The sequence below is a fragment of the Carcharhinus amblyrhynchos genome, chromosome 10 (genome assembly GCF_965287045.1).
Source record: "Carcharhinus amblyrhynchos chromosome 10, sCarAmb.v2.hapA, whole genome shotgun sequence".
Classification (NCBI taxonomy): Eukaryota; Metazoa; Chordata; class Chondrichthyes; order Carcharhiniformes; family Carcharhinidae; genus Carcharhinus; species Carcharhinus amblyrhynchos.
Genome location: NC_137333.1, coordinates 59,528,062 through 59,542,122, shown reverse-complemented (window position 1 = coordinate 59,542,122; position 14,061 = coordinate 59,528,062). Strand labels below are relative to the sequence as shown.

Sequence of the window (14,061 nt, the reverse complement as noted above, 5' to 3'; positions counted from 1 at the left end):
GGGCTCCTTTAAAGGAGAGATACTTCCGTTAAAGTCAAGGTATATTCACATGAGATGGAAAGGTAGGACAAACAAAACCAGAGCTCCCTGGAAAAAATAAAGAGCAAGATGAACCAGAAAAAGGGTGCATATGACAGACATCAGGTGGTTAATACAATTGAGAATCAGGTTCAGTATCGAACATCAAAACAGAATTGAAAAAAATTAAGGAAAGAATATGCGACTAGCAGCTGCCATAAAACAAAATTTAAAAATCTCCTGTGGACATACAAATATAAAAGGATGTAGTTTTAGACATGAGGATGAAGTGAATTGAATTATTACTGCTGTTCTCCTCTTCTGCAAGTGTTTTAATTTCCAATTTAATTTGTACCTTTATCATTCTTTCCCTTGTTGAAATCGGCCGTGGTGTGTTTTCCAAACCCTGGTTTATGAGGTCCAAAGTTAAAAATAATCCCACAGCAAATTCTTTGAGGTGAAACAAAATTAGATTCATTAACATGTTTGAACCCCGAGGGATGGATTGCGACACACATTCACAAGTATATAAGGTAGAAAGGCAGAGAAAAAACTTACAAATTGCAAGTTGCTTAAAAAAATCAAAAAGGTATTAGCATTGAGTCAATGTTCAATGAAGGTTCTTTCAGGTGGCTTTGTCTGACAGAATTCCTGTTTGTCCTAGGAAGTCAACTGAGGCAGTCGAAAATGCAGCCAAGTATTAGTTAATACTAATGGAAATTAGTTCACTCTGTAGGCATAACATAGGTTTCTTTCTGGAGATAGAGCTTTGAGAGTGATGGGGGTCAGAGGTAGGCTGTTAGCCTGGAGTCCTGTTTTCTCCCTCAGTGCACTCGAACAGGCACTAGAGTGTGGTGACGAGGGGATTTCCACAGTAACTTCATTGCAGTGTTTATGTAAGCACACTTGTGACACTAATAAATGAACTTTTAAAAAGCTTCTTAGCTTTTCTCTTCTGAAGTTTAACTGCAACTGAAGACAATCCATAAACTGTATAATTAAAGCAATTCAAATAGCTCAAATTTTGGTCATGTGACAAGGTGGTTTTTGGGTCGAGACATTCAGCTAACAATGAGGGCCTTTAAGGACCATGTTAAAACCCATTGTATTTTGAGCAGATAACTGTGGAACCATTCCTACAATGTTGGAAATGAGGAGCTGCTTTGTCTAGAGCTGGCTCCTGCAGATGTCTCATCTACTAGTCCTTTATATTGGCTTGGCTGGAAAGTTCAGACAAGTTACATTCCAGGAGGTTGATTAGTTAACATTTGTCCATTTTTAAAAATGTGATTTAAACAAGAGAATATGGAAGAGAAACAATTTTAAAAGATTTTCTTCCTTCATGTCTTCTTGGCATGGCTGTGGTAAAAGAAGGAATAGGGATAAATAGGGACCTAAAAGATTTATGCATGGAACTTGGCTTAGGTATGAAATGAATGTTTTGCTTCTGTATTCTTGATTCTCATCCCATGCCTAGAGATACATGTGGAAGACTAAGCATATAATTACCTCTGTTTCCATAGCTAGCTTTTCCTGGAATAGGTTGCTAGCCGATAGCCAGAAGCTATAGCTTGAAGAGCACCACTCCACATCAAGCATGGCTGACTCGGAGCCTTTCCAACTCACCACAAGCACACTGGAGCGATTTATTGGTTGATAATCAACCTGTTTGACCATGTTATTAGAGGCAGCCATCCTGCCCATGGCACCAGAAGACCTCCAATCTATTTTTACAAAAATGTTGCCAAGTGGTAGTGAATGAGAAGAGAGCTGATGGGTAAAAAAAGATAACGTTTCAACATGATGAGATACATCCAGGAATATTAAGAGAAGTCACAGAGGCGATGGCCATGATTTTCCAATCTTCTTTAGATATAGGGATGTTGACAGAGGACTAAAGAATTGTAAATGTTACAGCATTGTTCAAAAATGGGAGTAAAGATTGGCTGAACAATTACAGGCTTGAGTTTTTGATGAGGTAAATGAGGGAATGTGGTTGATGTGGTGTAAATGGACTTCCAAAAGGCATTTGATAAAGTGCAACACTTGTAAGAAAAATTAGAACTTGCAGAATAAAAGTGCAGTAGCAACAGGATGGACCTGAGAGACAAGAACTAGTGAGTAGTGGTGAATAGTGTTTTTTTTGATTGGAGGAAGGTTTATGATGGGATTCACCAGTGTTAGCACCCTGGCTTTTTTTATATTGACTACTGAGACCAGTGTTTCCCAAACTTTACATGCCCCGAGCCATTTTGACCTCCCAGGAGTACTGATGGAACCCCAAAGAAACTTCCTTATTATGTTGAAAAATTAAACCACACAAAAAAAATTATTGCGCAATAGGTATAAACATACAAAAACAAACTTGATTTATGTGTCTTACATGTACACCTTTATCAGAATTAAAATGTTATCATTCAACAAATACTTCCAAATCTTACCTTCTTTTTGTCTTCTGCGCTCTCACTCCTCTCTGGGGGGACCCACGACCCCAGTTTCTCTCTGGGTCCCTCAGATCCCCCCCCCTTCTAGTCTCAATCTCTCACTTACCTGAGTTTACATTAAAGTATTTCCAGCACATCCAATCAGAGGCCAGCTTCTTAGTCCAATGGCTACTGATAGGCTGACTAATGAGTCCATCAATAGCTAACAAACAATGGGCCCAATTTTTACCATTGCTTCGCGCTCATTTTCAGGCGCGAGACTTAGTAAAGATGGGCGTGAGGCCATTAATTCAATCTGCGCCCGCACAGGTGCCCACTTTACCAAGGCCTGAAAATGGCCCCGATTTGAATCGCATCGAAAACGGGCACAATGGTGATTTGCATGCATTTAAATTGAATTAATGAGCTGCCCATCCAACTTTACCAGCATTTCACTCTTTACTTTCGCATTCCCCCATCCAGATTCAGCGCATAACAGACATGCTCGGCAAAGGTCTATTTCAGGCACTCCAGCTTCTGAAGAAGTAAGTTCAGAACTTCCAATGACTCTCTGGCTCAGATCAGTGGTGTGGGTGGGGCGAGGGATATGGATCAGATCATTCTCTGGTGGGGGGGGGGGGGGTGGAGGGAGAACAGATCGTTCTCTTGGCAGTGGGGGGTAGGCCCCATTTGTCTCTGGTGGGGGGGGGGGGGGGGGGGTGGTAGGGAGGAGGGAGGCCAGATCGTTGTCAGGTGGGAGAGGGATGGAGGCCAGATCATTCTCTGAGGAGAGAAAGGGAGGCCAGGTCATTCTCTGGTGTGTGTGTGTTGGGGTGGGGGGCGGGGGGGGGGGACAGACAGGTCGTTGCCTGGTGGGAAGGGGGAGGGAGGCCAGATCATTCTCTGGGGGGAGGGGGGGAGGAGGTGACTAAGATGGATCTCTGGTTGGGGATGAGGGGGACTGCTGCCACTCTGTGGGGGGAGGGGAGGGTGGGTGGATAAGGGAGGGTCACGATCAATCTGGGTAGCAGGGAGTGGATGGATAAGGGAGGGACAGTTATGTTGTGGGGATGGGGCAATGTCTGTGGGGGCCATCACTCCCGCTTTTTGCTCCTGGGCTGCTTTATCCGCTTTTTGCTGCCGGGAGCGACGTGACAGGGGTGCAGTTTTTTCCAAATATTTTTTCACTGCACATGCACATTTCAAACTTCCAACTGGAACAGCAGTGTTTCGGGCGCAATAAGCCCCGCCCACAGTGCAATTCAGATGTGTTTTTTTTCAAAGCTAAATGAGTACGGGGGCTCCTGAGAACAGGGTTCCAAGTCAGATCTGAATTATGCCAGATTCAGCACTTCGAATCAAAATGGTAAAATCAGGCCCTATGACTGGGCAAGTGACACAGAAAGCAATTTGAAAATTTTTGATTTGATTTATTATTATCACATGTACTAGCATACAATAAAAAGTATTGTTTCTTGCACATTATGCAAAGCATACCATTCATAGGGAAGGAAACGAGAAAGTGCAGAATGTAGTGTTACAGTTATAGTTATGGTGTAAAGAAAGATCAACTTAATGCAAGGTAGGTCCAGTCAAAAGTCTGACAGCAGCAGGAAAGAAGCTATTCTTGAGTCAATTGGTACATGACCTCAGACTTTTGTATCTTCTCCCTGATGGAAGAAGGTGGAAGAGAGAATGTCCAGTGTGCATGGGGTCCTTAATTATGCTGGCTGCTTTGCCAAGGCAGCAAGAAGTGTAGATAGAGTCAATGGATGGGATGCTGGTTTGCGTGATGGACTGGGCTACATTCATGATCTTCTGTTGTTCCTTGCGGTCTTCGGCAGAGCAGAGGCCATACCAAGCTGTGATACAACCAGAAAGAATGCTTTCTGTGATGCATCTGTAAAAGTTGGTGAGGGTCGTAGCTGACGTGCCAAATTTCCTTAGTCTTCTGAGAAAGTAGAGGTCTTGGTGGGCTTTCTTAATTATACTGTCTGCATGGGGAGACCAGGACAGCTTGTTGGTGATCTGGACACCTAAAAACTTGAAGCTCGGACTGATTGCAGAACCTCAGGAGGAGTGAAACCCAGTTTGGGAACCTGACCTTTAGTGTACAAGGAAATTTTAAAATTTAGCATAAAATTTGGAAGCATTTTGAACTGTGGGCAGGATAGTGTTAAACTTCAAATGAACATATGTTGGTATGATGGATGAAACGGGAAATTAATGCTGAGAAGTTTGAAGTGATTAATTCTGATCAGAAGAACAGGAAGAGGGCAAATTAAATAAAGGGTGCAATCCTACAGTGGGTGCAGGAGCAAAGGGATTTGGGTGAATATGAGCACAAATCATTGAAGGTAGCAGGGCACGTTGAAAGTGTTGACAATAAAGCATAAGCTGATCCTGGGCTTTATAAATATGAACAGTATTAAAACAAGAGTATAAAAGCACTGATTCAGCCTCAACGCGAGTACTGCATCCAGTTCTGGGCTCCACACTTCCGGTAAAAAAGTGAGAGCATTAGAGAGCATGCAGAAAATAGTTCCAGCCATGAGGAACTTCAGTTACAACGATGCATTGAACATACTGGGACTGTTGTCCTTGGATGAATTAAAGTTAGTGCTCAAAATAATGGGGGGAGGGGAGGCTGTACAAAGTAGATTAGAAGAAAGCTTTCCCTTCAGTGGAAGGATCAAGAACCAGAGAACACTGATTTAAGGTGATTGCTAAAAGAAGTCATGAGGAAAACCATTTTTGTGCAGAGTGGCGCCTGAATGTGTGGTAGCAGATTCAGTTGTGGCTTTCAAAAGAGAATTGGATGAAGTCTTTTTTGGAGAGAAGACATAAATACATCTGGCGAATAGCCGCCTTCTGTGCTGTAACTCTTAAACATTATAATCTACATCTATCTTCACTCCACTAGCCTGCACTGAAGGCTTTCTCTGCGACCTTTGGGTACCTCAGTTTGGGACTTTTACATTTCTCTTCTGCTCAGACTGGCACTTCGCCTGGTAGTTGTGTCCCGCTTTCATTAGTTCGCGCATCGGTGCAAGGTGGATTGTTGCTTTTGGCGCCAAGGCGGACGCACACGCGGACATTGGAACCCAGTCCGGGACTCGCGCGTTTAACGGTCGACGGAGCAGCGCGCGCGGCAGCCTGTGCGAGGCGGCGCATCCCATTCGGCTGGCTGGCTGCACAGCTTGTTTCCCCATGGCCACAGCGGAGTCTATCTCCGTACAGACTTGGCTCGGTGGGGCCGTGTTCTGGGTGCTGGCGGTAGAGCGGTATCTCCCAAAAGAGCCCGGAGCCAGCCGATATGACTTGACGCTTTGCGGGGGAGGGGACGGGGAGCGGGCGCCGCTGAAATGTGCGCTGTCCCCGCAGCTGAACCGCCTGGTGCAGAGAAACCTGCTGCGCTCGGGCTGCCGGCTCAGAGTGAGCCGCGTCTCGGCGCTGGAGGACGGCCTGGTGGTGCTGGAGGCGGCCGAGGTGCTGAGGGGAGCCGCTCCTCCGGCCGCTTGTGTTGCTGCCCTGCCTCTCCCTCATTCTTTCCTCTGCTCCAGCAAGTACTACCTGCCCCTTTGGGAGGAGAGTGACTACTATGGGGAGGAGTGGATTGTGCAAACCTGCAGTCAGGAACTTGTCAACCCTGAAGGTGTAGTATAACATGACTGTTTAAAATCCCGAGTATGACCAGTGTAAGGTTAACATCTCTTCTGGATTTAAGGATTAATATGCTGACCACGGCCATGAGCAACCCGGGAGAAAGATCAAAAGGGCATTACATAAGATATATATTTTTTATTATTGTATAGTTCAATTTATTCATTATAAAAGTATCAGGTGGGGAGGTGAAGACTGTTTGATCGGAGCATTGTGGTCGGAGACACCAGTTTATTTGATACAGCCAATTAGAGTGGACAACCTCGTGTTGATATGTGGGTACTATCTGTATTTCTTCTGGTGTAATTTACCACTGATTATTATTCAATAAACCTAATGTGGCTAATGTAAAAAGTGGTGTTGTCCAGTATGCTTACCACTCACCACACATGGCAAATTGGCCACACGTGTGGTGAATTGATGGCAATTCCTTGAGCCGTGTGTATTGTTATGTATGTTGCGGCGTAGCACCTTTAAGGGAATAGGTCAGATGATCCCGGATGTGAGGTCGTCTTCCCAGGGACCACCCTGCGAGGGCAGTTGTCTTTTGGAGTGTGGAACGAGTAAGATTGCAATAAAGATCTGTGTTCCCTGATGCCTGTCTGCAGAGTTTTTGAAAGTGTTCCTTGATACTAATGAATTTAACACCGGCAATGAAGGTTGGAGCATTCAACGGTTTGTAAGGTGAAGGATCAGGATCTTCAACATAGACTGTCTATAGATCCACAGTGCAAAAGAAACCCCCAGAGGATGGGAAGGACCACGGGGGTAAGAGGGCATTGTGGAAAATAGAGACTTAGATGGACTTGGGTGCCATCAGCAGTTGCAAGTTGCTGACTATTGCTGGCATTGGGTTGCAGGCGATCAGAAGAAAACTAGACTGTTTGGTGACTGGACTACTGAATGTTCAAGAAGAAGTGAGCGCAGGCGCCAGCATAGGAAAAACTGGCTTTGGGCTTAGTTCAGAGGCGGGAAAATTTGTACCATAGGGGCTTTTGATGAGAAAGGCGAGTCATGGATGGCCTACATCAAACGGTTTAGTATCTTTGTCACTGAAAATAAGGTGGCAGACGACCTCATGTTGGTCTTTCTGAACACCGTTGGAAGTAAAACATTTGGCGTCCTGAGGAGTCTATTGCAGTCTGAGAAATGGGCTGAGAAGCATTTTTGGGAGTTCTGTACAATATTGGAGAGAAACTTTGTGCTAAGACTGCTGCTGATTGTGGAGCATTTATAGTTTTACAAGGGGGACCAGATGGAGGTCAAGACCATTACTAAATTAGTGGCTACCCTCAAAAGCTTAATTTGCGGGTTTTCTTGCAGGATTCAATGCGGGACCGACTTGCATGCAGCTTCCAACTGGAAGCAATCCAGCAAAGAATACTGGCAGCCACAGCTGGACCTTAAGAAAGCTTTTGAGATCATGGTTTCTATGGAATGGGTTGTAATGGGTGCAGTGCACTTAGGCATTAGTGCAAGGGTGCACAAGGAGGCAGAGATGCTGAAGAGTTAGTCATGGTCTGAGGAATGCTACCATTGTGGCCGAGGGGGTCGCTTGGATTCCAGTTGTGGGCAAAGGGAGTGCTGCAAGTAGATAGTTCAGATCGCCTGAAACTGCAGAGCAGTCCTCGGAGAGTGCAAAGCTAAAACGATCAGGTTCAAACCCAGAGGAACTGCCCTTGGGCAACTAGGGATGGGCAATAAATGCTGGCCAGTCAGCAATTCCCATGTCCCATGAATGAATTTTTAAAATGTGGCAAATGGCCAATATAGGTGAGGACAAGGAGTCTGTGAGGAGTGCAGATGGAATGGAGCAGACTCAGAAGACGTAGTTTAAACTAAACATTCTGTCTATGCAAGGTGAAACAGACCAGTTATGGGCAATGCCCATAGTTGAAGAGAAACTAGTGAACATGGAGGTAGACAGGAGGCGGTGGTGTCATCAATTCCAGAATTAATATATGAAGCAAAGTTGAATCATCTTCCCCTGATGTTTGTGAATATCATTATGAGGACATACAGAGGACAGTTGGTTCCTCTTAAGGACTATGTCTCGACCAAGGTACAGCTGAGGGACCAATGTGCTCATCTAGTTTTGTATTTTGTTAAGGGTGATTATTCTGCATTTTACAGATGACCTTGGCTGAAAGAATTAAAATTGAACTGGGAAATGGTGAACAGATTAACGGAGTCTCATTTGGCGAAATACAAGAAGATTTTAATAGAGCCCTTGGTGCGTGAGTGAAAGTGAACCTATGGCTGAAGCCAGATGCATGCCCAAAGAGCATGAAGGCACGTCCAGTGCCAAATGCAATTTGACCCAAGATGGAGGCTGAACCCGAAACTAGGTTTGAGGGTGAGTGGGCCATACCCATTGTTCCTGTCATGAAGACTGATGTTTTCGTGAGGCTACGTGACGATTTTAAAGTCACAGTAAACCCTGACTTACGTGTGGACCAGTATCTGTCGTTCCTTATTGAAGATCTGTTTAGTGACCTTGCTGGTAGTCAGAAGTTTACCAAAATTTACCGAAAGTTTACTGCCACAATAGGTCCACAGCAGATGCCATCTCCCTGGCGTGGCAGTCAGCCCTGGAACAAGTAGATAACAAAGACAACTATGTCAGGCTCCTATTTATTGACTGAAGTTCAGCCTTCAACATCATTATTCCCACAAACCTTATCTCCAAGTTCCGTGGCCTGGGCATTGGCTTCTCCCTCTGTGACTGGACCTGAACTTCTTAACTCATAGACCACAATCAGTAAGGATAGGCAACAATAATCCTCCATGATCATCCTCAACACCGGTGCCCAACAAGGCTGTGTTCTCAGCCCCCTACTAGACTCCTTAACCATCTATGACTGTGTGGCCAAATTCCCCTCCAATTCAATTTTCGTGTTTGCTGACAACACCACCGTAGTAGGACAGATCTCGAAACAATGACGAGCCAGAGTACAGGAATGAAATAGAGAATCTGGTGTGTTGATGTGCTGTCAATAATCTCTCCCTCAATATCAATAAAATGAAGGAGATTGTCATCGACTTCAGGAAGTGTAGAGGAGAACATGCCTCTATCTACATCAATGGGAACGAAGTAGGAAGGATTGAGAGGTTCAAGGCTTTAGGTGTCCAGATCACCAACAACCTGTCCTGGTCCCCCCCATGCCAACACTATAGTTAAGAAAGCCCACCAATGCCTCTACTTTCTCAGAAGACTAAGGAAATATGATTCTCACCAACTTTTACAGATGCACCATAGAAAGCATATTTTCTGGTTGTATCACAGCTTGGTATGGCTCCTGCACTATCCAAGATCACAAGAAACTACAAAAGGTTGTGAATGTAGTCCAATCCATCACTCAAACCAGCTTCCCATCCATTGACTCTGTCTGCACTTCTGGCTGCCTTGGCAAAGCAGCTGGCATAATTCAGGACACCCCGGACATTCTCTCCTCCACCTTCTTTCATTGGGGAAAAGATACAAAAGTCTAAGGTCACATACTAACCAAGTCAAGAATAGCTTCTTCCCTGCTGTCGTCAGACTTTTGAACGGACCTACCTTGCATTAAGTTAGCTTTCTCTGCATTCTAGCTATGACTGTAACACAACATTCTGCACTCTCTCATTTCCTTCTCTATGAATTTTTTTTTGTATAGCATGCAAGAAACAATACTTTTTACTGTATGCTAATACATGTGACAATAATAAATCAAATTTTTAAAAATGGATTTCTGCAGGGGGGTGGTATCTGAAGACTCCCAGCCACCATTAACCATCATCAACCAAAAAAATCTTTGCTGGGACTCAAACTATTATGGCAAATTTGTGACTAATTTGGTGACAGTATTGAAACCACTGCATTGGGTGTTGATGAAGGGGAAGGTATGCTAATGGGCACCAGAGTGTGAAAAGGCTTAACAGTCAGTGAAGAAGGCAATGAAGGAGTCCGAGGTCCATTTCAGCCTCAACTTACCTCCATGGCTGGCCTGTGATGCTCTGCTGAATGGCATAGGAGTTGTGCTGTACTGTGTTACAGCAAATGGAGAAGATAGAAACATTGCACTCACATCTAGGTCACCCTCTAAAGTAGAAGAGAATTGTGCATCAATAGAGGAGGAGATTCTGGGCATAATTTTTTGGCATTACCAAACTTCACTATCTGTATGGCAGGAAGTTTGTCTCACTGATGGACCATAGACCGCTGACGAAGATTTTGGAACTTTACCCGGGGATTTTATCTATGGCCACAGCTTGGTTTCAGAGGTGGGCGTTGATATTATTAGGCTACTCATGAAATCCACTTTCGCCAATCAAATCAATGTGCAGATGCGTGATCCAGGCAGCCGTTGCCTTGTCACGAAGAGTTCCAGTATGAGGTCATCCAGATAATGTACTTCTCACACCATGATCAAATACTGATTATAGCTGCTAAGGTGAAACAAGCCACAAGAGAGGATTTCATACTGAGTCGAGCAGTCTTCCTGGTCTGCAAGGAGAGGACAAGCCAACAGAAAAACCTGGAACTGAGGCCATATTTTAAGTCTGCAGTGGGAATTATTACTGCAGGTCGGTTGTTTGTTGAGGGGCACACTGGTCGTCATTCTTGAGAAGAAAAGTGTTGCAACTACTGCACCAAAGGCACCTGGGGGTGGTGCAAATGAAAGAAGTGGCCCGCAGTTATGTGTGGTGGCCAAACATTTGTTGCCAACATTGAGGCAGAAGCAGGCTTGTGCATATTATATTCCAAAATGGAAAGCAAAACCTGTGTTGTCATTGCACCCATGGGAGTGGCCATAGGTGCCTTGGGAGTGGGTCCACATAGATTTTGTGGGGCCAGTTGAAGGCCTGATATTACTGGTGGCTGTCAACAGACACTTGAAGTAGCCAGAAGTGATGTGTATGAAATGAAAGGCCATAGAATGGACCCTTGACAAGCTTGACATGTTTGCTAGGTTTGGATACCCAAATCAGAGTGTAAGTGACAACAGATTGCAGTTCATGTCATGGGACTTTTATGAGTACATGGACCTGCATGGAATTCGCCATGTAAAGTCTGCGTCCTACCACCCAGCGACAATTGGGTTAGCAGAGCGTTTTGCATTCTGTTATACACTCCTTGGAGGCTTCATTGGGAGAGGGATCATTGGTGCAAAGATTTAAATCGGTTCTTGAGTGCGTACAGGAACACCCCGCCATTCAGCAATAAATGCTTCCCGGTGGCATTGATGAATGGGAGATAGTTGCATATAATGTTTGACCTACTGAGGCCTGTTGAGACAAGATGAATGGTGGAACCAGGAGACGCAGGTGGGCTGTCAAGCCAAACATGCCAAGCTGAGAGCATTTCAGAAGGGCGAGTTGGTACTTGCCAGAAACTATGCATTGGGGAGAAGTGGGTTCAAGCCACAATTGAAGCCATTGTTCTTTATGATGGATACTCTGGATAAGTTAGTTCAGCATCAGCATGCAGGCCAACTGTTAGTGGTCCCACATCAAGGGGTGGGGACTCCATCTACAATTTTGGAGGCATTCCGATCAGTGCCAGTGGAGGTACCAGGAGAGGGTGACAGTTTCCAGGACCATCAACCCCTTGATAGATTGATCATGTCAATGTAGGATGGACATATAGGTGGGAAACTAAAGAATGGCCCGAATCATGTTGTAAATAGACTTGGGTTCTTCACAAAGTATTTTGAAATTATGTAAAATAAATGTATAATTTTATGTAAATAGTTTAAAAAAGCTGTTGCTGTTGGGGGGAATTGTTGTTTAGAAGGGAGGAAAGTTATGTATATTGGGGCAGAGCCCCTTTTAAGGTGACATGGGGCGTGGGGTGAGCTGCCTCGGGAACCACCGTGAGAGCAGTTGTTTGGAGTGTGAAGCGAATAAGACTGCAATAAAGATCTGTATTCCCTGACCCCTGTCTGTGATGTGAGTTCTTGAAGATATTTCTCGGTACTCAATACAGGACTTCTCTTTCTCCATGATAGGAGGGAAAACTTTAGTAGCCATGACCTCAATTAGCTGCTGAGGACATTTTCTCCATCTCCATTTGGCGAAGGATGACTTTCAGATTTCCTTTCCTCGCTTGCTGCAGATGAGATGAGCTGGAGTCATAATCTCCTCCTTCTTCTCGGTCTCCGGGAACAGCATGATGTTCCCCCTCCTGCCCCACACGCCTCCCTGGCCTTTGTTCCCAAACCTGAGAATGGGGAGGCGCTGCAAGCTTCCCACCCGAAGGCCACTGCCATGTACGGTGTCTTGCTGTTGATGGCATCACTTAAACCTGGTGTTGTCAGACTTCTTAATGATGATCATCATACCAGTGAAACTCTAAGATGAAAGCTGTTGTCAGACAGTGCTCCTGACCTACTCTGCATGAAAGAAGAGCAGCATTTTGTGAAATTGCAACTGTGTGGTGTCATATTTATACAGGAATTGATGCAGGTGCTTATGATTCCATAGGATGTATCTTGTATTGCCTACTTAAAAGTGAAATTTTCTTGAGAAGTATCATTTGCCTGTTAATTCATGTTTAGTTTTTGCTGATTGTAATTCATTTTAAAGTAGCAGTTATAAAAACTGAAATCTTTTTGGTATTTTCTTTGTGGGGTTATTTTGTTGTTTTGAGTTGTGTTTCTCCTGGGGAATGTAACAATTGTCACCATTCTTTGAGATTGTATACAGCAAGCTTGCTTTGCTAATAATTGGATTGCAGGCCCCTCTAAAGTTGTCCCGGCAGGGAGTATTGATTATTGACTTGATCAGTCTTGATTGTTGATTCTTTAAAACCTTGAACTTGCTTTCAAAAAATTGTTAATTGGTCCTCATAATACTTCATATTTTTGTAATGTGGTGAATATGGTGACCTAATCAGCTCAAGTTTGGTGAATGTTGAAATCCTATTGTGTAACACTAATATAGAGCCATATTTGCTGTGAGTGGGTTTTGTCCTTAGACTTGGAGGATTTGCAAGGTAAGCTCTGGCCAATGTTCAGTGTCCTCAAAGGAACATCTGGGACCTGCATGAATTGGGTATCTCCTTAACCAATTGAATTGGCAAATTGTTAATGTGCAACATAGGAAGTTATTTGTTAGAATTGTGAATTCAGTATTCAATCAGGTACAAAAAATAAATAAAATGAAAGTCTGTATTAAAAGAGAGTATAGGAACTTTAATGCTATTTTGAACATATGAATGGAGCGCCAAAATATTAGGTGACATCATCAGAGGAGCATAACTTGGACAGCAATTTTGGCATTTTACTGTTTCACTGCACATTTCTGGTTGCAATTTACACATAAATCATAGTGAACATAATTTGCTTCACAGTTATACCTGAATAGCACTGTTTAACATCCTGTTAACTGGTGAAGCAAGCAGATGGAGACTTGGTTTAAAACTTTGCCCCATTGTAGAATTTCCTGACTGCACTAGCTATTTATTTAGGTTTTGTTTTTCGTTCTTCCACGGGAAGTGAGGATTGTCATGAAATTAGAGTGATTGTGGTTGTGTATTCCAATATTAGATATAATATGGTACACTATGTACTTCATTGCATCACCTTACCTGGCAGTCAGAGATCAGATAGCACATGTAAATGTAAGTTGTAATCAGGCTGCAAGCCTGCATTTGTGTATGTCTTCTGTTGTTAATAAAGTTAGTGTACAATAATGATATTGATCATGCTACATTATAAAAACAAGACATATGTTAGAAGTGTAGCAAAAAAAGACTTGATACCAGGATCCATCAGTCCAAAGATGTGCGGGTTAGGTTGATTGTCCATGCTAAAATTGCCCTTAGTGTCCTGGGATGTGTAGGTTAGAGGGATTAGCGGGTAAATGTGTAGGGATATGGGGGTAGGACCTGGATGGCATTATGGTCAGTGCAGACTCGATGGGTCGAAGGGTCTCTTTCTGTACTGTAGGGTTCTATGATTCTATGAACTTAACG

The 14,061-nt window shown here is 43.9% G+C and overlaps 1 protein-coding gene across 1 annotated transcript in view; it reads left to right on the top strand.

Annotated features, from left to right (window-relative positions):
- Positions 1–5,651: 5,651 nt before the first annotated feature.
- Positions 5,652–14,061, top strand: part of LOC145349291 (RPA-related protein RADX-like) — a gene marked incomplete at its 3' end in the record, with an annotated part of 68,117 nt that continues 59,707 nt past the window's right edge. Inside the window, exons 1-2 of the mRNA XM_080197798.1 lie at positions 5,652–6,101; positions 8,238–8,337. Of these exons, the coding sequence (XP_080053924.1) occupies positions 5,652–6,101; positions 8,238–8,337 (550 nt within the window). The remainder of the gene's footprint in view (positions 6,102–8,237; positions 8,338–14,061) is intronic.